Source organism: Rattus norvegicus, chromosome 3 (assembly GCF_021556685.1).
Source record: "Rattus norvegicus strain SHRSP/BbbUtx chromosome 3, alternate assembly SHRSP_T2T, whole genome shotgun sequence".
NCBI lineage: Eukaryota > Metazoa > Chordata > Mammalia > Rodentia > Muridae > Rattus > Rattus norvegicus.
In genome coordinates this window covers 77,712,865-77,736,013 of record NC_141536.1, presented here as the reverse complement: position 1 = coordinate 77,736,013, position 23,149 = coordinate 77,712,865, and the positions used below count along the sequence as shown (strand labels likewise).

At 47.0% G+C, this 23,149-nt stretch overlaps 1 protein-coding gene and 2 long non-coding RNA genes across 7 annotated transcripts in view; 2 read left to right on the top strand and 1 right to left on the bottom strand.

Annotated features, from left to right (window-relative positions):
* The first annotated feature begins 579 nt into the window (after positions 1-579).
* Positions 580-9,060, top strand: LOC147995574 (uncharacterized). Of its 2 annotated transcripts, none has more exons than XR_015684499.1 (3): positions 580-786; positions 6,951-7,102; positions 8,350-9,060. It is a non-coding gene; the product is annotated as an uncharacterized LOC147995574 (long non-coding RNA). The 2 variants fall into 2 exon arrangements; XR_015684500.1 differs by lacking the exon at positions 580-786 and adding an exon at positions 5,013-5,830.
* LOC102546693 (uncharacterized) lies at positions 4,752-22,733 on the bottom strand. 3 transcript variants are annotated; one of them, XR_015684497.1, is made up of 3 exons: positions 22,583-22,687; positions 17,125-17,550; positions 4,752-4,961 (listed from the first exon to the last, which is right to left on the bottom strand). It is a non-coding gene; the product is annotated as an uncharacterized LOC102546693 (long non-coding RNA). The 3 variants fall into 3 exon arrangements; XR_015684496.1 differs by lacking the exon at positions 4,752-4,961 and adding an exon at positions 14,667-15,900 and having other exon boundaries at positions 22,583-22,719; XR_015684495.1 differs by lacking the exon at positions 4,752-4,961 and having other exon boundaries at positions 16,946-17,550; positions 22,583-22,733.
* Cry2 (cryptochrome circadian regulator 2) overlaps positions 13,965-23,149 on the top strand; it is a 29,988-nt gene continuing 20,803 nt past the window's right edge. The window contains exons 1-2 of one of the 2 annotated variants that reach the window (XR_015681007.1): positions 13,965-14,189; positions 21,219-21,327. Coding sequence is in view for 1 of the 2 variants with exons in the window: in NM_133405.2 (NP_596896.2) it covers positions 13,978-14,189; positions 21,219-21,327 (321 nt within the window). In the remaining variant the exon portion in view is untranslated. 2 annotated transcript variants of the gene reach the window in all.

Genomic DNA, 23,149 nt, shown 5'->3' with positions numbered 1-23,149 from the left:
ATGTACCTCGGAGAGGCACAGCCCCAGGGACTTTGTCTCTGGCTCACCTCTTGCTGCTGGGGTTCCTTCTCCCGTGTGTCACTGCTGTATTCCTCCTGTATCTAGCATGGTGTGGATGGCCACAGAGAAAGCCTCACTGCCTAAAGTCTGGTGTGATTGCCTCTTGGGAGACAGCCCACTCTATTGGACAGTTTTCCTGCAGATCGATATGAAGACGATCCTTCATAGAATAAAGCTGTTTAAATGAATTGCTGATTTTACAGAATTTCTGACTTGATTTAAGTGGGTTTAGGAAGTTAGGGTAGTCGAGAGGGAAGATTTGGGAGATGGTTTGGGCTGTAATTTGGGAGAATGTTTGGCCAAGAAGATGTAACAAAGATAGAACTGAGAGAAAAGTGTGTCCCCTCTTTGTAGAGTAGTGGGGGCTGCCTGGAGTAGAAGAGGAGCTCAGTGAACTCTCACGGGTTACAGGCACATAGTTGTACTTGTGGAAGAGAAAAAGGGCTTGAGACAAGTCAATGATTAAAGAGAACATGACGAGAACAAAGTGAGCTCGGTTGCTAAGGGCTCGAGAGCTTTGCCTACAGGACGCAGGTTAATGAGCAAATACAGTAATGGCGTCTCAGTGCCCATGGTTGAGACTGCGTGGCTCTGTTTATTATGAAATGGGGTTTTCCTGGGTTTATAACTGTAAGTTGACTGATGGGTTTTGGCGTGTGCCTTGAGGACTTAGTGCGGTGCGGCAGCAGACTGGGTGGATTCTTGTTTTTCTGTTGTCTTAAGAAGGTAAAAGATCTCTAACCTACAGTTCTCTACATTTTCTTTACTATGAAAAGGACATAAGAATGGGTAGAGGGCTGACTGTGTTCGATGACAAAGAATCGCTAAGTTAGAATAGCAGGACATCTGTCTCCTCTCTTGTAATCGCAAGTGCGGCCTGCCGGTAAAGAACTGACTGAGAGATATGTTGCTTGCTCACACTTTGTTAGTTGTAACAAGTTGCTTTGTCATGAATGTGATGGATCCTTGGGAATGATCTGTTTTTCACCTGCAATATGTAAAACAGTCAATCATGTGAAGGTATGGGACACATACTGGTTTTTATTTGTATGCATTGAACTCACAGGAAGGAAAATGGAAGGGAAGCATGCTGTAACTTTTGTATTGCTTGAAGGATTTTGCTGGGGAGATAGGAGATTTTGCTTGAAGGATAAGCTGTGGGAGAAAAACTAAGTTGTTGAAACCTTGCTTCATCCACCATGTGTGTGCGTGCTTGCATGCGTGTGTATACATGTGCATGTTTTCACCCTCTTTGCAGGCCCCAGAGAATTCAATTTTTCACTATCAGAAAAAAAGTCTGCTGATTAACCATGGACCCCACACAACCCCTTAGTACCCACACTGTCCGGTCTGGGCCCTGACACCATCACATGGTCAAAGCCTCAGATCCCTGGCCCTGTCTCGGCTGTGACTATAAGCAAATGTCTTGATAGCCCCTAACCTTGCCTGCCGAGCAGGATGAGTCTTCCGAAGGGCAGTGAAGGGACAGGGACAGGGTCGCAGTAGCAGAAAAGCCCATTAAAGTAAAAGTGTTTTCTTCAGATCAAGAAAATGGAATCTCCAGCCTAGATGGAGACCTAGCATTCTGACTGGGCAGGTCGGTCTCTAAGGCCCACTCTCAGGAAAGCAGATCCACCTTACACCATGCTAAAGAGCTAGGAGGAATCATTATCCCTTCAATGAGACATCTTTTTCTTCCCCAAAATTCCTGCCTCCTGGTGCAGTCTGTTACAGGGCCATAACCAAGTAACATCATGAGTCTGCCAGCTTTTCTTTATAAAGAAATAAGATTTGTGTATTTATTTTATGGGTGTTTTGCTTGCATGTATGTCTGTGCATGCCCAGTGCCAATGGAGGTCAGAAGAGGGTGCTTCACTCCCTGGAACTGGAGTTATAAACATCCATGCTAGTGTTGGGAATTATGTCCTGGTACGACAGCCAGTGCTCTTAACCACTGAGCCATCTGTGGTAGTTTGAATAGATATAGCCCCCATAAACGCATTTGTTTGAATGCTTGGTCATAAGAAGTGGCACTATTAGGAGGTGTGGCCTTGTTGGAGTAGATGTGGCCTTGTTAGAGAAAGTGTGTCACTGTGGGTGTGGGCTTTGAAATTTCCTATGCTCAAGCTCCACCCAATGTAGAAGACAATTTCCTCCTGGCTGCCTTCAGATCAAGATGTAGAACTTTTGGCTCCTCCAGCACCATGTCTGCCTTCACACTGCCAAGCTTCCACCATGATGACAGTGGAGTAAACCTCTAAAACTGTAAGCTTGCCCCAATGAAATGTTTGCCTTTGTAAGAGTTGCCTTGGCCACCTGTCTCTTTACAGCAATAAAACTCAATCTAAGACACCATCTCTCCAACCTTTAAAATCACCTTATTAATGAGACTAAGGACCCCAAGCAGGGAACAGCAGAGTGAGGTGACACATGTAGCACTTGTGATTTAGCTCACAGAAGAAGAGAGGTATGGCTGCAGAGTTGTCCCCTCTGCCACCTCGACCTAGGGATTCAGCTGGGAAGCCTGCCAGCTCAGAGCCTAGCCTACTGGGAGAGAGCTGACCCTCTGCCCTCACCTCCCCAGACACCTCCCCATCTTGGGGAGACGAACGTAATTGGCACAGTCGTGAAATCCTAGTGAAAACGCCATCAAGGTCAGCCAGTTACCTGAGTGGGGATGGTAAGGAACTGGACAGTTCCAGACTGGAGCTACTTAGCTCTTGTCCTTTTTTATCATTTGAGATTGTAGGCTTGTCTCAGTCCACTTTGTGTTGCTGTATCAGAGTACCTACTGCTGGGCAGTATATGAAGACAAGAGGATCATGGGCTCCTTGTTCCGAAGATTGGAAGATTTAAAAGTGACATCTGGCAAGAGTGTTCCTAGTGTGTCACGTGTTCCATGGTGTCATGGGTGTGCAGGAAGAAGCAAGACTCTGGAAACAGCCAGATATTGAGCTAATCCACTCCTGAGACCAGCATTAGTCCTACTGTGCAGTTCATCGTGACCAATCACCTCCCCCTAGGTCCTACCTACCTCTTACACATGTCACCCCATTGTCCACATCCTCCCACTGGAGACCTGTGGATTAACAAAGCATCTCCAAGCAATGGCTAGAACTTCTAAACCGCTAGAAGGTCTCATTTTGCAATGTGTAACTTTATATTCAGTCTCTGGATCTTTAAAGGAAACTCAAGTTATAAGATACTGTATGGGCTGTGTGGAAAACTTACAGGCTGGCTGCAACTCAGGGCACTGTGCGCAGCTTTCTTGGCATTTAAATTCTTTGGAAGCTTGCCACATCTGTGAGAGGTTGAGCACACACAGGACCCCAGGGCAAAGGTGCCAGCAGGTCTATGACTCAGAGGCCGTCATGGTCTGTCCTACCTAACAAGCCCTTCTTTCTTTACCACCACAAGAGACAAGCTTCCAGAAAGCTTGGGGCCTCTCTGGATGCCCCTACTTCTCTCTGTGTGTGTATCTCTCTCTCTCTCTCTCTCTCTCTCTCTCTCTCTCTCTCTCTCTCTCTATCTATCTCTCTCTCTCTCTCTCTCTCTCTCTGAGTGTGTGTGTGTGTGTGTGTGTGTGTGTGTGTGTGTGTGTGTAGGGCAGTGGTGTTCCACAGCCTTCTTTTTTTTTTTTTTTTTAGACTTATTTTATTATATATAAGTACACTGTAGCTGTCTTCAGATACACCAGAAGAGGGCATCAGATCTCTTTACAGATGGTTGTGAGCCACCATGTGGTTGCTGGGAATTGAACTCATGACCTCTGGAAGAACAGTCGGGTGTTCTTAACCACTGAGCCATCTCTCCAGCCCTCCACAGCCTTCTTAACTGTCTTCTTGCTACTTGACAGGGAGTCTGAGAGACTGACTGGTTGGCCTGCTTCTGTGTTAACGGTGTGAATTGGGAGCTAACTAGTACACAAGGCTGGCTGTTACCCTGAAGAATGCTTGCGATGGGGCCTTTCAGAGAGGCTGAAATGGCAAATTCTAGCCTATTGATTTGCTCCCTAAACCCCTTATACCTCATAATCATGTTAATAGGTAGAAAAGGAAGGTGGTAGCAGCACTGCAGTCTACCCACAATTCTCTCTTCTTTCTGAGAGAGCACCTATGTGTCTCCTGACAGCCAGGCCCTGCCCCAGCCCCCAGGGTGAATTGTTGGTTTGTTTCTCATCAGTGGGCCCTCATTTTGGTCTGAGTAATGGTAAGCACGCAGCTCTGGTCAGTGCGAGTTGAGGGGAGAGACCGTGGTGGACAGGCATTCCTGGTGATGCTCCTCTGTTTGTAAAAGGAAGGGTTGGATTGGTTGTTTTGCTGCTGTGAAGGAGGTGGCTCCACCAGAAAATGAATGTGTGTGGTTTCAGACCCCAAGACAAGCAACTGAAGTGCGTACCTTACATACCAAAGCAGACCTGACCTCTAGGTTCTCCCAGCATCCCTCAAACCCTTCCTCGCATTCCCTGCCCCCAACTGTGAACTTTCCAATTCAGAGGCTGGTTGTCCCCCCACCACCCAGAACCTTTTCCCCTATACAATCCAGACATTTTATTCTCTCTCTCTTTCTCTCTCCTCCATCCCTTCTCTCTCTGCACACACCCTCCCCTATGATGACTTCCCTGGCCTGGGTCTTCCCTGGCTTTAAGCGGTTCCCCAATAAACCTGCATTAACATATTGTAATTTGGCTTGAATTGGCTCATTTCACCCACAGAGAAATACTCTGTCAGGATGAGCACAGGGCAGGAGGAACCCGATGCTTGATTGGCGCTTATTTCCTTATGCACGCTAGTCCGCATCCATCCTCGTGCTCCCACGCACCTCAGGACTCCCTCTGTGTGGAGTGTTTCTCCTCTCTTCATCCAGTTAGTGCCTCCGGTCCCTTCTGATCTCAGCTCAAACTGTCAAACGCAGATAAACAGACTTAGGGAGGGAATTTGGTTAGAAAGAAAGACTCTGAAATAACTATTATAATTAAATAATATGACATTATATACTTGTAATTTGTTAAGAATAAATCTCACATGTCCTTCCCACTAATAAAAAGGTTATAAATCTGAGGTAATAGGTTAATTAGTTGGATTACAACAATCACGTCCTACCATATTCAGATTAGAATATTACATTATATGCCTTCAACCTATAAAATTTTTATTTACCAATTATAACTCAATAAAGCCACAAAAGGAGAGGAGGGAGGGAGGGACAATAGGAAGGCTCTGCTGGCCTTAAATGAGGAAGTGTTTTCTTTGGCAGGCAACAGAAAGGTCCACAGAAGTGGGTGGAGTCTGCCCTGAGTGCTGGCCGAGAAGAGGCAAATGCCCACAGGGGTCTGACCAAGGGTCTCCCTGCAGCAGCTGGTACAGGGAGGCAGCTTCTACTCCCCTGCACTTGTTCAGGGTTGGGCAAGTGAATCCAGGGGAGACAGAAGCTAGAGCCAGGTCTATTCAAACAAAGCAAAGACTAAAAGGGAGCGCTGGGCACACCGTTGGCAGCATGCCCTCAGAGAAAGCCTCCTTTCTCTCTGCTTCTTGACCTTTGGAGCCAGACTGCCTGGTGTCACACTTCAGTTCAGCCACCTGACAGCTCCCACAGCTTGTACAGTTGCTGGGACCTCTGGTGCTTTGTTTTTTGGAACAGGGTCTTATGGATCTGAGGCTGGCCTCCCATTTCCTATGTAGCTGAGCATGACCTTGACCTGTCCACCTCCAGACCACTGAGATTCAAGTATAAGTAGCCACATCCAGTGCAACTCATCACTTAGTGCTGTGTAAGTGGTTGTTTTTTTTTTGTTTGTTTGTTTGTTTTTTTTTAGAATGCAACCAAACACTCTGACCTGCTGGAGTTTGCCAAGAGCCTTGGGAAACCCTTGTCCCCACACTGAGCCAGTTGGCCATGACATGAACACAGAGCAATAGATCAGCCTTCAAATATAAATAAAGGCAGGGGCTATGTATGTGGCTCAGTTGGTAAAATGCTTGCCTCATATGTATGAAGCCCCGGGTTCTATACCCAGCATCGCATACAATGGTGTTGTGCACATGTGCAAGTGTCACCCTCAGAAAGTAGAGGCAGGGGGACCAGAAATTCAAGGCCATCCTGAGCTACATAGGAATCTTAGTGCCAGTTCTGGCTACATGAGACCCTGTCTCAAAAACCAACCAAACAAAGAGAGCTAAGAAACAGCACGGACATGCTGTGCGACTGTGTTTGTGTGAAATGCCTAGAATTGGCAAACCTCTAGAGACAGGAAATAGATGGGCGGCTGCCTCAGACTGTCACTCACTCCCTCTGAGGTGGGAGGAGAGAGGAGATGCTCTAAAATTAGATGGCGGAGGCGGCTGTGCAGCTCTGGCTATAATAAAAGCATTGGCTTGTACATTTACATGGGAGCATTTTTTGACATAGATGCCATGTTTCAACGGATCTGCATGGGAAGAAGGGTGCCAATATGTACAGTGGCACTACACACAGAATCCCAAACTCGACACGGCACTGTGCCCGTCAGCAGATGGCTGGAGAAACAGAACATGCTGTACTTTATGACAGGAGTCTGTCCCATTAGGTGATCTCATCACCTACCCACAGCTGGGTAGCCACTTCCTCACCAAGGCCTCCTGATACATCAGGAGAGTGAGGCCAAGCCCCCTTCTGTATGAAGGGTGAGAGTGTGCCCCCAAAACCATTGTACCAAGCACAGTATGGAAAACACAGAGACCACCATGGTCCTTCATCCTGCCATGTCATGCCCTAGACTTTTGTAACTGTGGCACAGTGGTTTGCTTACACCAGAAGTGCCTTGGAAGCCTGTGTCCATGTTACATAGGTCATAGCATCACTGGCTGTCAGGAGCTATTCAGCTCCATTAATGGGTCCCCATTCCTTTCTAGAGCTCCATTATTATCTTCTGGGATGATCGCTGTACTCTGTGAGGTCTGCTGCTGTCCCAGTCCTCTTTGTGTGGCACATGGCTACGTCTATCTATCTACAGAAGAAAACACATGGCTGAGTGTTGGGGTAGCCCCCCACCACATGCCGTAAGGTATGCCCCATATTCTCAGATGATAATTGCTGGGTCGGTAGCACCAGGCTGGCAGGATGTGTGAATGTTTGTCTGTCGGGGCCTCACTTGCCCAAAAAGAAAGTCAAACTCCCCTGGGGGAGGAGTCAATGGTTAAGAGCATGGACTACTCTTCCAGAAGATATAGTTCAAATCCCAGGACTTGGCCAGCATCCCAATTTTCTTATGGTTCCCAAAGATATCATCACCCCAGGACAGCAGGATGCAATCTAAAGAACAAAGCACCCTCATTCCCCAGGGTGGATGGTGGTTCGCTGGGTTATAGATGTCATTGTCATTGAAGGGGGTTGGTTGTGGTTTGTTAAGGGTTGTGGTCAGGGAAGAAACAAAGGAAAAGAGGTTGGATTCAGGGATCTCTCTCTCTCTCTCTCCCTCTCTCTCTCTCTCTCTCTCTCTCTCTCTCTCTCTCTCTCTCTCTCTCCCCCCTCTATCCTTCTTTCTCTCCTAACAAGTGTCCAAGTGTCAGTGGATGAAACAGGTTGGGGGGAATGGGGAAGGGAAAAGAAGGGTGGATTATTGTATCTCCTTTTAGACTAAGAAAGCAACGAGTTTCAAATATTTTAGACTGGTATAGATTTGTGCATGAGGATAGAAATTTGAGGTTATATTCGCAACAACATACTGTGCACATGATCCAGCTCTTGTTTAAGGCATGTAACTTGAGTGCAACTCACTTAGAAATGCAAGGTAAAGTGCTAGTCATATGAAACTGTTAAGAATAAGAAATGCAAGTTAAGGCTAGGGAGATGGCTTAGTGGTTAAGAGCACTGGCTGTTCTAGGGGTCCTGGGTTCAATTCTCAGCAACCATATGGTGGCTCACAACCATCTTTAATGGGATCTGATGCTCTCTTCTGGTGTGTCTGAAGACAGTGACAGTGTACTCACATGTATGAAACAATAAATCTTAAAAGAAAAGAAAGAAGTACAAGTTAGTAGTCATTCACCTATAAATAATCAAACCCTTTAATGCATTCGGAATTATACCTGTAGTCATGCTAGGTATGAGTGTAGTTTATTCTGGGGGGAAGGCCTTATTAGCCTCCTGTATATGTTTTCAAAATTAAGCAAAAACAAAGTAACTAGAAACAGACAAATTTGTCTATTTAGGTGTACTTTAGATAGATAGGTGGTCCTCAAACACTCCAAAGTTCTGTAGAATATGGCATTTAAGATGTTTCAGTAAAAATAAAAAGGCTTTCCATGACAGAGTGACACATCAGCTCCTGGCAGCAGCACTGATCGCCTCCAGCGAAGATGATGGGCACAGAACCTCCACCTGGAACTTGCTTCAAATGTGGCGAAGCTGGACGCTGGGCTATAAACTGCTCTTTACCTCGACTGCTGGCAGCACCCTGTCCAAACTGTGGGCAAGCAGGACATGGGGAAGTGGACAAAATGGGACGGACAGTGCCCCTTAAGCTCCCACTTCACAGGAAACTTCATCAAATCATCTGGCCTGGTAACCACAAGATGGACGCCCCACAGACACAAAGGAGCTTGGATGACTGGCCAGGTAGCCAGTAAGTCTCTGTCATTTTTATTAGATTTGGAAGCAGCTCACCCTGCACGTCCTATTGACACAGGTGAAATGTATTCTTCTCAGGTTTCTGATGGGTTTGAAGATTAGACTCGTGATAGGCTTCAAAAGTTCAAAGCTTTAACATTGATCAATGGAGTTCTGATAATATTATCATAGCCACAAGCTCAAGATCTTAAATTTCCTTTGGTTGTCTTCTAAATATAAACTTAAAAGGACCGTTCCTTGTGCTCATTTGACGCAAACCCTCTACAGAACTTTGGACTCCCCAACATAGGACAAATGGACTGGACATTGTCTCACACTGATAGTTATCATATCTGTTCTTATTGTTTTTAGTTTACTGATGGTAGAAATAAAGCTATTTTTGTGGACTAAAAAGGAGAGATGTTGGGGTGACCCACCCCCACACATATCATAAGGAATGTCCCTGTATTCTCAAATGTTAATTGCTAGGCCAGTGGCACCAGGCTGGCAGGATGTGTAAGTGTTTGTGGGCCTCATCTGCCCCAAAAGAAAGGCAAGGTACCCTGGGGAGGAGTCTCTCCCACCATGTTAATAACTCTCTTGTGTAAGAAAGAAGTGTGGTATTTGAGCAAGAAAGTGCTGGCGACTGAAGCTGGGAGGGGGAGCAGAAGCTGGATAGAAGCATCATGGGACAGCGCAGGAAAGGAGAGCAGTGAGAACCAAGCTGAGGGTTGCCAGGGTAGAGAAGCCAGGCAGTTGGCGGCTTGTTGAGAGACTGCCCCAGGAGAAAGGCCAGCAGCCTTATACAATACAGATGTCTTTGTTATTAAAACCCAAGTCGGACCCCAAAGCCCTGCAATGGCTGAGACTCAGAAACATGCAAAGTGGGAAAACTCACACCCAAAAGGACAGATGTGTGCCTCCACATATGTGATGGGGACTGGTCTTTAGGAGCTGGCAACAGAGCAGAGGTAACTAAGGTGTTGGGCAGGAAGGAATGGTGGCCTGCTGCTTGCTGGGTACAGGGTTTCTACAGGGGACAATGTAACACGGCTAAAAATGTCAATTTGTGTTTTACATATTTGACAATAACTCATACACAAAAAATGGGAAGGGCCTGGGGCATAGCTCAGTTGGTAGAGTGCTTGCCTGTCATGCACAAAACCCTGGCTTTTACTCCCACCATTACATAAAAACCTGGGTGCTGTGGTACACATCTGTAATTCCAGCATTTGAGAGGTGGAGGCAGGAGGATTAGAAGCTGGAAAATTACCTAGGTCATGCAGGGGACCCAGGCTCAGTTCTCAACACCCACATGGCTGCCCACAACTGCCTGTAACTGCAGTTCCAAAGGATCTGACATACAAAGAACAGTGTCCACTGATTTTTATCTGCTTCTGGAGTCTCAATTATGAGCCATTTGTCTAGTTACCGTGCTCTCGTCCTACACAGCACCTATCATTCTCCTGTCTCTGTTTTTCTTTCCTTTCCTTTCCTTTTGTTGTTGTTGTACTTGGGGTTTTTTTTTTTTTTGTTTTGTTTTGTTTTGTTTGAGACGGGGTTTCTCTGTGTAGCCCTTGCTGTCCTGGAAGTTGCTCTAGACTAGGCTGGCCCCAAAGTCAGAGATCCACTTGCCTCTGCCTCCAGGGAGCTGGATTAAAGGCATGTGACACTAAGTCTGCTCGGCTATCCTCTCTGTTTTTCAAATGAAGGGAGCATGGAGAAATTAAAAAGCTCGCCCAAGTAAATAAATACACCATTCATTAGTTAATGGTAGAGCTGCAAACCGAACTAAGAGAAAGCTTAGCAGCTCCTCAAACTGAATAATTGAAAGGACAAATATTATTTTGGGGGGGTGTATTCTTGGAGGCTGCTGGACTCGTGCTTCCCAAGTCCTACCACTAGAGGGCGTGAGCGCCTTAAATTCGCCACGCTTTTCCCCGCCCTCTGCGTCGTCACATTTTCACCAATCATCAGATATTTACTGGAAGGGCAGATCCAAAGCAGAAAAGTTTCCCCGTATGATCTCTATAGAGGATTTTGACCAAAGGAAACAAACAAAACAGGAATGATTTGTCTTAAACATCGTCAGGGAAGACAGCATTCACTTTCTGGATGTACCATCACATCCTTGAAGTATCAGGTCCCCCCCCTTGGGTCCTCCTCTCCTTCTGCCTTTAGTGAGAGCTGGAGCAGTCCTTTTAGTGAGGGAGGCCAGGAGCTCCGAGGTGACCAAAATAGAATTCAAATTTCTGCGTCTTTAGTCATGTGCAGGTTTGTGTGCCCTCACTCCGGTATCTCCGTACTCATTTTAACGCACAAAATTACAAAGTGGACTTTGTCCTCCAGTGTCCTTTCAGGTGCCAGAACTGACATTCTGGCCCTTGAGTGTTGCCCAGGTAATTTACCCAAGTACTGGGCATCCATTCTGTGGGGTGAATTATCCTTATCAACTTGAATACGCAAGCCACACAAAACAAACATGGTGACACAGCAAGATAGAAACACTTCACACGCAATTGAGGCCACACTGCCCCTCCCTCTGGCTCAGATGTTTATGGATAGTGTCCATGAGAAATGGCTAAGTTGTTAGGCTTATCTTTGTTTTCTATTATTGCTGTAATTTTTGAGGTTTTTTTTTAAATGATTAAAAGTCTCATTCACTGGGTCATTTATGGAATACAGGTCATATGTAAGAAAAGGCCTGGAAGTTGCAAAGAAGGCAAAATTGGATGCAGGGCCTGGTCTCCAGAATAACAGCTTCTCACTGTGCCCAAGAAACTATTACCACCCCTGCTGTATCTACTAAGAAAGGGAGCCTGGAGTGACTAAGAGGTTAAAAGAACTACTTGTTAGTGGTGGTTTGAATGAGAGTGGCCCCCATAGGCTCCATTACTTGAATGCTTGGTCCACAGTTGGTGGAACTGTCTGGGAAGGATTAGGAGGTGTGGCTCCTGTAGGAGGAAGTGTGTCACTGGGGTTGGGCTTTGATGTTTCAGCTAAAGCCATTCTCAGTCAGTTAGCCTTCTCTGTCTCATACCTGTAGATCAGACGTAAGTTCTTGCAATTAGTCCAGAGCTGGGCCTGCCTGCCCGCTGCCATTCTACTCGACCAGCTTGTCCAGGGTCACAGAGAAGCAAGCAGAATTTGAGTTCAACCTCTTCATAAACAAGATAGGGCAGCCCCTGACTGCAGAGAGCTCACAGTACAACAGACACAGCACAATGGGAGTTTTAGAGAAGAGAAGAATTTACTCCCTGAACAGTCATTTGTGAATGGACCACCTCCTTACCCTCCCTGTTCTCTTCCTTGCAGACCCTCAGTGTTGTGGGGACCCAAGGAGACAAAAGAAAGAGAAAGGCGTACAATACCTCAAAGGAAAAGAAAGGGGGACCTAGAGAGATGGTTCAGAGGTTAACAGTGTGTATGCACTTTTCTTGCAGAGAACCTGACCCACGGGTAGTTCTCAGCCCCCGGAAACACTATGCTGGAGTCCATTAGACACATGCCTTCATGGGCACACACTTGTACCCAGACATGAGATTAAAAATAATGAAAAAGGGGTTGGGGATTTAGCTCAGTGGTAGAGCGCTTGCCTAGCAAGCGCAAGGCCCTGGGTTCAGTCCCCAGCTCCGAAAAAAAAAAAAAAAAGAAAAAAGAAAAAAAATGAAAAAAAAACAAATGTTTAAAGAAAAGTAAAGGGAAACATCAGTTCACTCAACAAGTACTTGCAGAGGAGGCTCAAAGGAGAGAGTCAGGCAGAGACTGTGATAGACGTTAAGGCGCTGGCCAGTTTGAGCTTCTTATGTTTGATTCATGTGATCCTTCAGTGCCAAGTACTGAGCTAGACCTGGGAAATGTAACTGACTGTTGCCAAGGCCCCTGCATGCCAGGGCTTAGAGTCTGATGGATCTGACATACAATAGCTAAGAAATCCCAGTACTATGTGCTAAGACCAGAGATAGAAGAAGAGGAGGAAGAGGAGGAAGAGGAGGAGGAGGAGGAAGAGGAGGGGGAGGGGGGAGAAGGAGAACCAAATGAAATGAGCCCCTGGAGCTTGGGCCCAGGAAACTGGAAATGACAGCTGTCAAAGGGAAAACAGGAGATTCAAGGGTGTGGGCTGGGGCATGTGATTTATGTGAGGGAACAGCATGTCCAAAGCCCTGGAAATGAGAGGATTGTAATGACTCTGTAGTCAGAGAGTGGTGCCAATTAATGCTATTAACTTGCTGGTTAAATTCTAGATTCTTTCATTGCTCATTCCCAAGATGGGGAAGGGTCTACACATGGGATCAACACAAGGACAAATTGAAACAGTTCTCTGCTTGATAGCGCCAGCCCTCCATCCCAACTAGCCCATCTTAGCCCATGTACAGCGTGGGCAAGCCCTGTGCTAGAATCTCCAAAGAATCAAAGGGTTTCCAATGGAGACATAAGAGAATATTACCCTGCACATTTCTGATTCCCACATGAAATCCAGTAAAGAGTTTTGTGCAAAATAACGGCACTGTCTACTAAACAGAACGTAAAAGAAATAAATTCATCTGAGGACATAATGACTGTGTCAACCCACATCCTCTGGAACCTTTACCCTTTCTCCCAAACCCACTTCTGCCGCATACAAGGGCTTCTCCTTCATCCTTATGCCTTTCTGCATGCAAATGCCAAGATTCTCTTCGAGGAAGTGGGTTAAAGGCAGAAGCTTTGAAAATGAAAGATTCAGAGCGGAATCTTACTGGGTTCATGGTATTGCGCAAGCCATTCAAACTGGAGTGCCCTAAGCTTACTTCATCTGCAGAATAAGACTAACAAGCATCTGTTTTATTCGTGTTTGTGGAATGAACGTAACCGGGATGAAAATAGAAAATAGGACAGTTTGTGTAAGGCAATCACTGCTCAGCCAGCCTCGAATATGAACAGTACAACGTACTGCAAGAAAGGGCCTGGTGACAGATCTGTCAGCCACCGGCCGGAGTCACCTCAATCCCTATTTGCGTAGGAGACGCGAAATGCGTAGGAGATCCGGGGTCCCTCCAGACTCAGCCCACGCGGGGCGGGCACAGCGCCATCCTGCGTCACCGACCGGTGGCTACCAAGCCCGGACCACACATGGTGGGAACGTGAGGGGGCGGGGCCTGCGTCGGCGCTGCCGACCAATGGAACAGAGGGAGGGACCCACCCGGTGTCACCCAATCACAGAGACGATTCAGGCTCCTTGGGGTGGAGCTATGGCAGGGAGAGGCTGCATTATAGGCCGCTGGGCGGGCACTGGGCGGGACCGACGGTGTGGCCAGGGGCGGAGCAGCAGACCAAGACCCAGTCCGGGCGGCGATGGCGGCGGCTGCTGTGGTGGCAGCGACGGTCCCCGCGCAGTCGATGGGCGCGGACGGCGCGTCCTCCGTGCACTGGTTCCGCAAAGGACTACGGCTCCACGACAACCCCGCGCTGTTAGCTGCCGTGCGCGGGGCGCGCTGTGTGCGCTGCGTCTACATCCTCGACCCGTGGTTCGCGGCCTCCTCGTCAGTGGGCATCAACCGATGGAGGTGAGGGGACCCTATCTTGCGTGGTGGTAACATTGAGCGGACTCCCCCGGGCCCAGGAACTCCAGCCTGCGGCTACTGACACAGCATTTTTGCCCTGTGTGGCCCGCTCTGAACTCCGGGGCGGCCTGGGGAACAGAGGTCACGACCCCTCTATGCTGACGAGACTCTCGTTAGAAACGCGAAGTTGGCCTGCAGCCAGTCCCTGGCAGAATGGGACTGGGCTTTTAGGGGTGTGCTGTAGGAGGGGACAAAAGCGTTCAAGAGCAGGAGCTCCTCGCCGAACCCCACCCCCAAGGGCTTCCCTAAGCCTCGGGTTTGACTCTCCCCACCCCCCTTTTTCCCATCGCGGATAACCTTTCTTCACAGACAGCGGTGGTGGTGATTAGGGAATCTAGCTTAGCATTAGCCAGTATTAAAAAGACCTCAAGGGCATTATCGGTTAGTGGCACTTTGTGTTCTTAACTCATTAATTTTTTATAAACATTTATTGGGAAAGGACATTCATGACATGGCAGTGTGTAGAGTTAAGAGGACGACTTGCAGGTTCTCTTTCACCATACGGTTCCAGGCTGGAAGGTGGGTTTACCTAGGAGGTGCCCTTAACCCATCTGAGAGGATCCCTTCTGTATTGTAACTTTGCTAGAAAGATATTCAAAGAGGGTTGCACCACCCGTCAGCCTTTCCTCCTGTTATCATGAAATAATTTTTTGAGAACAGTTGGACCATTACAGATGAGACTTTTAGGAGCTGATGTAAGGGTAAGGAACAACAAAACCACAATATCAAGAACCCCTTATAACTCCCAGGAGGTTGAGCCCTTTCCCGGCATTCTGTGACACGATTAATAAATTGGTAGCTGATGTATTTTCTCTGTAACCAGTATTCAGAAACAAGAAAGTTTTGATACATCATGTACCCATCACTCTTTAAATGCCTCCTACAGTAGCTTGGTTTGTTTGCATTGTTAGAGAGATGTTTGCTTATGGCCTTGTTGCACAGATGAGCAGAGTAGCTCCCAGGAGACAGTGGCTTTCAGCATCCATTCTTTCCTCTCCAAAAGGGGTTTGCCTTGCTAGGAGAGCAAGTATTCCTAGTAGAACATCTATTAAATGCCCCTGCCTGCCCCATTTACACAGTGGAGAGCCAGCCCACACTGTTTTCAGGCTGTGCTATTACTCTGCCTCGCTCCAGTTTCCATAGATAGGAGGTTAGATTTGACAAACACCAGGGAATGACCATCTCTACTGTGGACATTAAACCAGGCCTCAGACTTTGCCCTCCCCTTCCTTTTGGCAGTGTGCCAATGTGGTTGGAGTCAATAGAATCTCAGTCTTATTTGTTATGTTGTCATGAAGATGTTTCTTTTTTTACTGGGATTGGGGGAGTGCTGTCTATGACTGCCTACTCCTTTGTGGTAGTGGAGATAAAAGAGCCTTTTTTTTTCCTTCACGAAGTTGATTGAACTCCACTATACTAAGAACTTGGTTTTATGGGGTTTTGTGGGTCACCCTTTTGTAGTTGCACTTTTTCAAGAGAATGAAGCAGAAAAGGGACAAGGCAGCTCAGATGCTTGGGCGACAGACATCTCAAATCATGTGGGGATGCAGATGCCAAGAGGTGATTTCGGGGGTTGGAGCTGGTAGGCCGCTGCTGGGCATGGCAGTGAACCATCGGGGCTCAGGTGTGCACGCACAGCCTCCAGAGACTGCATCTGAGCAGAGGAAGACAAGTAAAAATAAATGGAGGAGGCCTAAACACCATGAACCAAATAAGATGGGCATGTGTGTGTGTTGGGGGGGAGGGAGGTAAAAACTACAGATGTGTTTTTATTATTTGCCTCACATTGAAATCACTTAAAGATCCTTGAAAGCTTCCTGGGCTCCCTCCCCCGTTTCTGATCCAATTGCTCTGGTCTGGGTTGCCTTTTTTTTGGTGGGGGAGGGGTGTTACTTCAGCCAAGCTTCAGGAGTACTGCACTAATGAACTACAGAGAGTCAGGCAACCCAGGGTGTGTGTTGCTTCAGTGCATTGACCGGAAGTCTAATTAGCTTTGGCATTTAGGAGAACAAGGTGAAATAACACAAAACAGATCGAATGTGGTAACTGCTCCTGAGCCTGGCAGGAGGCACGCCACAGCAGCCTGGCCATTGTCCTTGCTCCCGAGGGTTTGAGAGCAATGCTATGCTATGTGGTGCACAGGGTTGGAATCAAGGAGTCCCGTGCCCCCACCCCTCCTGTCAGCTGCCTTCTGCATAACTGCAGTATGTGTAATCTTCCGGCGCTGCTTCCGGAACTTGGGAGTAGTCTAAGGGAATGGGGCTGCAGTATAACAGCCCTGCCCCCTACTGCTTCTGCAGCCTACACTGAACTGTCTCTCTAGAAGGGTGGGGCCATCTGGCAGAAGTGGGAGATCTGAATCTGTCACCTCTGTCACACTGACTCCCTCCCTGCAGATGGAATCAGATTAAAATAGCCACAGCGTTAGTTAAAGAGAAAGGCAACCAAGAAAAAGAGTGTGTGTGTGTGTGTGTGTGTGTGTGTGTGTGTGTGTGTGTGTGCGCGCGTGCACATGTAGGCATGGAATAAGGTTGCCATACTCATTGCCTTAGTGATAATAGGAAGTCTGTGGACCGCCAGTAGCTCTGTGGCTCCCAGGGATGTTTTCCTAGCATCCTTCGCCATTTTCCTCTGTCCTTCCCTTCCCAAATATGCTGTATCTAGAAAGGAGGTTCTGCAGGCACAAACCAAAACAAAAGGCAGATGTGAATGGCTTTTAGATTTTAAAAATGGGTGAGACTCCATCCAGTTTTTTGGTTCTTTTTTTTTTTTTTTTTTTTTCGGAGCTGGGGACCGAACCCAGGGCCTTGCGCTTCCTAGGTAAGCGCTCTACCACTGAGCCAAATCCCCAGCCCCTACTCCATCCAGTTTTAATTACCTTCTCTCTGTCACAGCTTAGATGTCAGCCAGGATTCTCCTCCTACTCTGTTGAAATTATTTTGTCCCTGGCTCTGTGCTGCATCTTCCAGGAGCTTCCAGAGCAGAGGGAGTTAGTAGATGTGTCTTCTCTCTTAGTCATTTCTCTCAGAAGTTAGCCAATGATATAGGACGGGGACTCTTGTCATTTAGGAGCTGGACGCAGCTGAACAGCTGGACCATCAAAGAGGGTGGCCTGGGAACTGGGAGGCCACAAAGAGGAGGTGGGATCTGTAGTTGCTGGTGGAGAGATTTGTGTTCCTTGAGCTATTGAGCTATTCACACTGTAACTCCAGCAAGAGGCCTCACTGTTCTGTAAGCCAAGAGCACATTTCCATTTGCCCAACAGGGGTAAAACCTTTGATCAAGTTGTTTAAAATTAAGCACCCTGCAAAAGAAAAAAAAACATATTTTTATTTATATGAGCCCCTGCTACAGACTGTGGGATTAGATTATTCCTTTTAGTGGGGCTTAAACTCTTAATTTCTTGGAAGTGAATTTCTATCTATTAATATCTTGTTACCAGTTTGCCAGCTTATAATATTGTTATGGTTAGATAAGCTTGCTTGAAGCAGAAGAATTTGGTCAAGGATGTCTGGACAGGAAGAATTCACTAACCTACCCACCCACTCTCACCTTCCACTCTATTAACAGATAAACCAAGTGTTTCTTTCTTTCTTTCTTTCTTTCTTTCTTTCTTTCTTTCTTTTTTTTTTTCTTTTTTCTTTTTTTTTTTTTCGGAGCTGGGGACCAAACCCAGGGCCTTGCGCTTGCTAGGCAAGCGCTCTACCGCTGAGCTAAATCCCCATCCAAACCAAGTGTTTCTTAACACAGTCATTACTATCCCCCAGAGAAGATCTCTCTGAGTGGACATATGGAACTCACTTGTTCTGAAGAGATCGCTTCCTGGAGTTGATGATAGTTTTCCCTGTGTTTTTTGGAAATCCCAATTTGGTTTTCTCCAGTTCTGTCTGCCCTGGCCCCAGAGGACTTATGTGATTCTGGCGAAAGGACTATTCAAAAGGGGGAGTTCTGACGGAAACTGTAGGGGCTGTGACTGCTCCTTCAGGGGGTGTGCTCTGTATTTTAGCCCTGTGATCTTCACTTGGAGCAAGGGTGAAGATCAGCCCCAGCATCACGCCTTCCAGTGCGTGAGCAGTGAGCAGGTGCAGAGGAGGGTTCAAAGAAAGCCCAGAGGGAAAGGCCAGTTCTCCCCAGTTAAGGCAGCCTCAGCCTGCCAGGTGGGCACTTTCCGGGTGCAACTTGCTCCAGTTCCTTGGTGCTTTGCAGAGCTATCACCTGGCAGGTACAAGAGGCGATGTCTTGTCAGTGGCTTCCCTGTCTGTGGCTGGCTGGGCGCTGGAAACTACCGAGGGCTCTCCCTCTCTCCTTCCTATTGCCTCCTGGGAAGCAGTTCTGAGTTCATCTTGGGGAGGATGGATGGTGGAAAAAGTTCAGCATTTCCTTTTTTGGGGGGTGGTGGTGGTGGTTAGAGCTTGAGAGAGGGTTTCACTGTAGTCTGTCCTGAAACTCACTCTGTAGACCATGCTGGCCTCCAACTCATAGAGATCTGCCTGCCTCTGTCTCCTAAGGGCTGGGATTAAATAAAGGCCACCGCCACCCAACTAGGTAAATATTTCTTAACAGCCTGAGTCTGATGGGGTTGGGGTAGAACCTAGTAGAAGCAAAGTTGAAACAAAAGTGTACAGTGTACCGATATTGAAGTCAAGGTGAAGTGTGTGACACAGTGGTTCTTCTTCAGTTTTCATGGATAAGGGAATTCCTGGGCAAATTCTGATTGTGGCAGTCTGGGATGGAGCCCAAGAAAGTATGTGTGTTCTAGAAAGTTCCTGGTCATGCACAGCTAGGGCTCTGAGTCTCACCACACTTTGGGAAGCACAGATCTACAGAAAAGATGGTAGCCTTTAATTAAGCTCAAGTACTCTCTAAGAGCTGAACCCTAGGCAGTACCACCCACCTCAAGTGTGTATTGCTCAGAGCGGTGGGTGTGCTCACTGCTGAGGTCCAGGAGCCTGGTAGCTGAGAGAGAACACTGAGCTGTAGACTCCTAGTTCTGGCCAGCTACTAGGTATGTTATGTTGGAGAAATTACTTAATCTTTGATGCTAGTTTCTTCATCTGTAAAATGAGGACATCCAGGGACAGAGTTGTCTGATAAATAATATATGCAAAGCAAGTGGGATAGAACCTTGCTCAGAGAGTGCTTGGTAAATGTAGCTGTTGCTGTTGTGAATTGCACCGTTGTTTTATTCTAGCTATAGACTTTTCCTTCTGCTTCCTGCCAGAGAAGACAAGGGTATTCATCTTTGCTATAGAGATGCTGCTGAAAGCTCTCCTTTTAGTAAATGAGTTCTAAAAATAAAGTTGTATAGAAAACAGTTTGCAACATACTCTAGAATCTATATTTCCTGTGCATTTCAGCCTTGGTAACTGCCGATCGAAGTTCTCAGGTGTGTTGAGTTGTATATGGCTGGACACGTTGGGATCTTCTGATGGGAAGGACCTCTGCCCTGAGGTGTGGAATTGTGCCTGGTGGAGCCTCCTGTTTCTGGTGGCTGAGGCTATCTGCCCCCTCAGTCTTTATTTTTATTTTGTATGTGTATTAGGGGCAGCCAGCAAAGTGCCGCCCCCCCCCCCAAGACCAATTTAAACAGGCTTGCAATTCAAATGTAAACAGGTTTAGCCTTCAAAGGGTGTCAGGTTTTCTAAATTGGAAATTTCACTGCAGGGGAACTTGAGGAGCCACAAAGCAACCTTTAGGCTGTCAGTCTCCTGTCTCAACCCATTGGGTAAGCCTATGTGTTCTTTAGCTCAGTGATGCTCTGGGCTGGGCTCCTGCTGGAATGTGGGTCTGCAGCTTTGGACATGGGATTATGTCATTTCATGTACGTCAGAGGCTGCAGGCAGGGCCTAGTTCTGGTTGGCACCGTCAAGGCTTCTGTAAGCCTCCAGTAGTCAGGGATCTACAGCAGGTTCTGCGGAGGGACCATGACATGAGAAGCTCGGCCTGTTCAGGCTGGGGTCCTGAGGAGGAAGATAGGCATATGGAAGACTGTCTGGACGAGGCTTGTGTTCCAGGCTCAGGAGACTCTCAGCCCTTGACTAAAGTATTTAGAAATGGATCACTAGAAAAAACAAAAACAAAAACAAAAACATGGCTTTTAGAGTCTGGTCTGCCTGGGCCACTATGCCAGCTCAGTCACCTAATAGCTATCTGCTTTGCTAAATTCCCTAACCTCTCTTGTCAGATTTTTTGTCTGCAAAATGGGGATAGTTCCGTTTCCTTCGAAATGTGTTGAGGGAGTCAAATTATGAAAGTACTTACGAATTAGAATAAATCCATAGTCAAACTGATGACCATGGTTGCCTTGGGAAGGCAAGAGAGGATATTTCACTCTGTACCCATTTGTCACTGGGATTTTGAACTACATCAATAGCTATACAAGTAACACTGTGCTTGCTGCCCAAGGGACTGTGGGACACAGAGAGGCATGGAAAGTGAACCTTCAGAGATGGCTCAGCCTGTGATTGTGGCTTTAGTATTTAACAGACATATAAAACAGCACCAAGATCAGCTCATAGTGAGGATGCGAGTTCAATGCCTAGGCTCTGTGTCTCAGGTTTTCCATGCACTATCTGATTTGATTTCTTAGCAATTTCATGAGGTAACTAACATCTTAGCAAGTCTATAGGCTCTACTGTTTAATTCCATGGCATGGATGAGAAAGCAATTAAAGAGGTTAAGTCATTGCCTCATATCACACAGCTAGCTAATAAGCAGGAGGCTACCCCATCACTCCTCGGCTGAGCTCAGGCTAGGCCTCCAGCTCTGTCCACACCATACCAACTTGTTTGGCATGAATAGTGGCTTTGTTAAGGAAGAATTGTGTGTGTGTGTGTGTGTGTGTGTGTGTGTGTGTGTGTGTGTGTGTGAGAGAGAGAGAGAGAGAGAGAGAGAGAGAGAGAGAAAGATTGCTTACCACCTCTACCCTAGCCCCTACCCATGTTAATAACGAGGTCTTTGTGGAATCCACAGGTTCCTACTGCAGTCTCTAGAAGATCTGGACACAAGCTTAAGAAAGCTGAATTCCCGTCTGTTTGTAGTCCGGGGTCAGCCAGCTGATGTGTTCCCAAGGCTTTTCAAGGTGAGCATGAAGGGCTGAGAGGGAGCTTCTGTTGCTTGGCTTCTTCCCATGGAGTGAAATGCTATTCTGGCTGGCAAAATGGAAATACTGGTGCCTGTCTAGCCACTAAAATGGCTGCTAGGGAGGTCAGAAGCAGGGACTGCTGGTGAATTTGCCAGCAGGGTGGAAACTGTTAAGGGAAAACTGTAAAATCAGTGTTGTGTTGGAAAGATCCCAACTCAGCCCAGACACGCAGGGTGGTGAGTCCTTCCACCCTGCTGCCGCTGGCTTCCTTATGCTTCTGTGGTTCCAGCCAGTATGTTTATTAGAGCTTGTTCCTGCCAAGACTTTGAGGGTGGGGTTTCCTGTCTAACAAGGGGTGCTGCCCACCTCAACTTGCTCTGCTTATTAGGGAAAAAGTCAGTCAGGCATTTGAGGGACCCATCCCTGTTTCCCTGCAGTAAGCAATTAATAAAATCTTTTTTCTGGCGCCATACTGGACGCAAGCCCATTTTCTCCTGCCTCTTTAAAATGCATGTTTTAAGGCCCAAGCAGAGGCAAAAGTTCTCATGCATAGAACATTCTAGACCATTCTCCTTCATCCTCAGTAGCACTCCAAGTTCTATATGAAAAATCTAATGTCAGAGAAAATAGCTTCATATTGTGTCTTCCCACCCCATCCCCCATTATTCTGTACACACCTATGAACACTAGTCATTAGCATTCTCCAAGAGCTGACTGGGTCGTATTCCAACTGTTACCATATGTTAACACCCACCCCTAGCAGCCCCGAGTGGTGGGTTCTGCCATCCCAGGTTTATAGGTAAAGAAGCTAGCATGCACCCCTGGCCAGGAAATTGTCTTGGGCTCCCTGACATAGAGCTTTGTGTTTGCCTGGCAAACCCTGTACATGCATTCGTTAGGCTGTGGCTATGGCTCAGTGGTAGAGCACTTGCCTGATATGTATGAGGCCCTGATCCCGTCCCCATCACAATAAAACCAAGACAATGGTAATAGAAAATATTTTGTCGGGGTTGGGGATTTAGCTCAGTGGTAGAGCGCCTGGGTTTGGTCCCCAGCTCCGAAAAAAAAAAAGAAAATATTTTGTCTTTTCTATCCCTCCACATTGCTCCTCTCTCCCAGGAGCTCAGAGGCCAAATGGTCTATAGCTCAGAAATAAAGATCCATTCATTGTTCATTGAATCACTCATTATGTATTTACTGAGCTTCTACCAGCTTTCAGGCCCCATGCTGACTGATAAGGCCCTAGTGATACCTGTACAATCCAGCATGATTTCTACTCTGAGTTGACACAATGATGGGCAAAACAGGCAGTAATGGGCAGCTTCATTGCCTGTGACAAGCACCGTGGTAGAAATAGGACAAGGCACAGGAGAATCATCCTGAAGGACTGAGCACTGTCAGTTAATGAGAATCTTCTTGTTCACAGGGTTCTATGAGTATGTAGTGATGTCATCTCTGTAAACCACTTAGCATCGTAAGGGCTAAGTAAATATATAGTATATTCGGACTTAGATGAGCTGGATATTCACCCTGCTAAGGACTCACTCCCCTGGGCAGGCCTGAGTTAGGATAGTGACCAGTGGCTCAAAGCTTTAAGGGACTATGACCAGAGGCTGGTTAGATTGTTTCCTTCTTGCTAGTTCCATGCTATAGGGCTTTCTATGGCTTGTCTAGATAGCTTTCACCAGGTCCACTTTCTCCTAGTGTTGCTAGGAGACTGGGTTATTCCTACCCGAAGTGACTTAAAAGCTCAGAAAAAAATTTCCCTTTTCACAACCTGTAGCCCCTCCAGTTTGTTTTCTCTGGACTCAGAATAGCT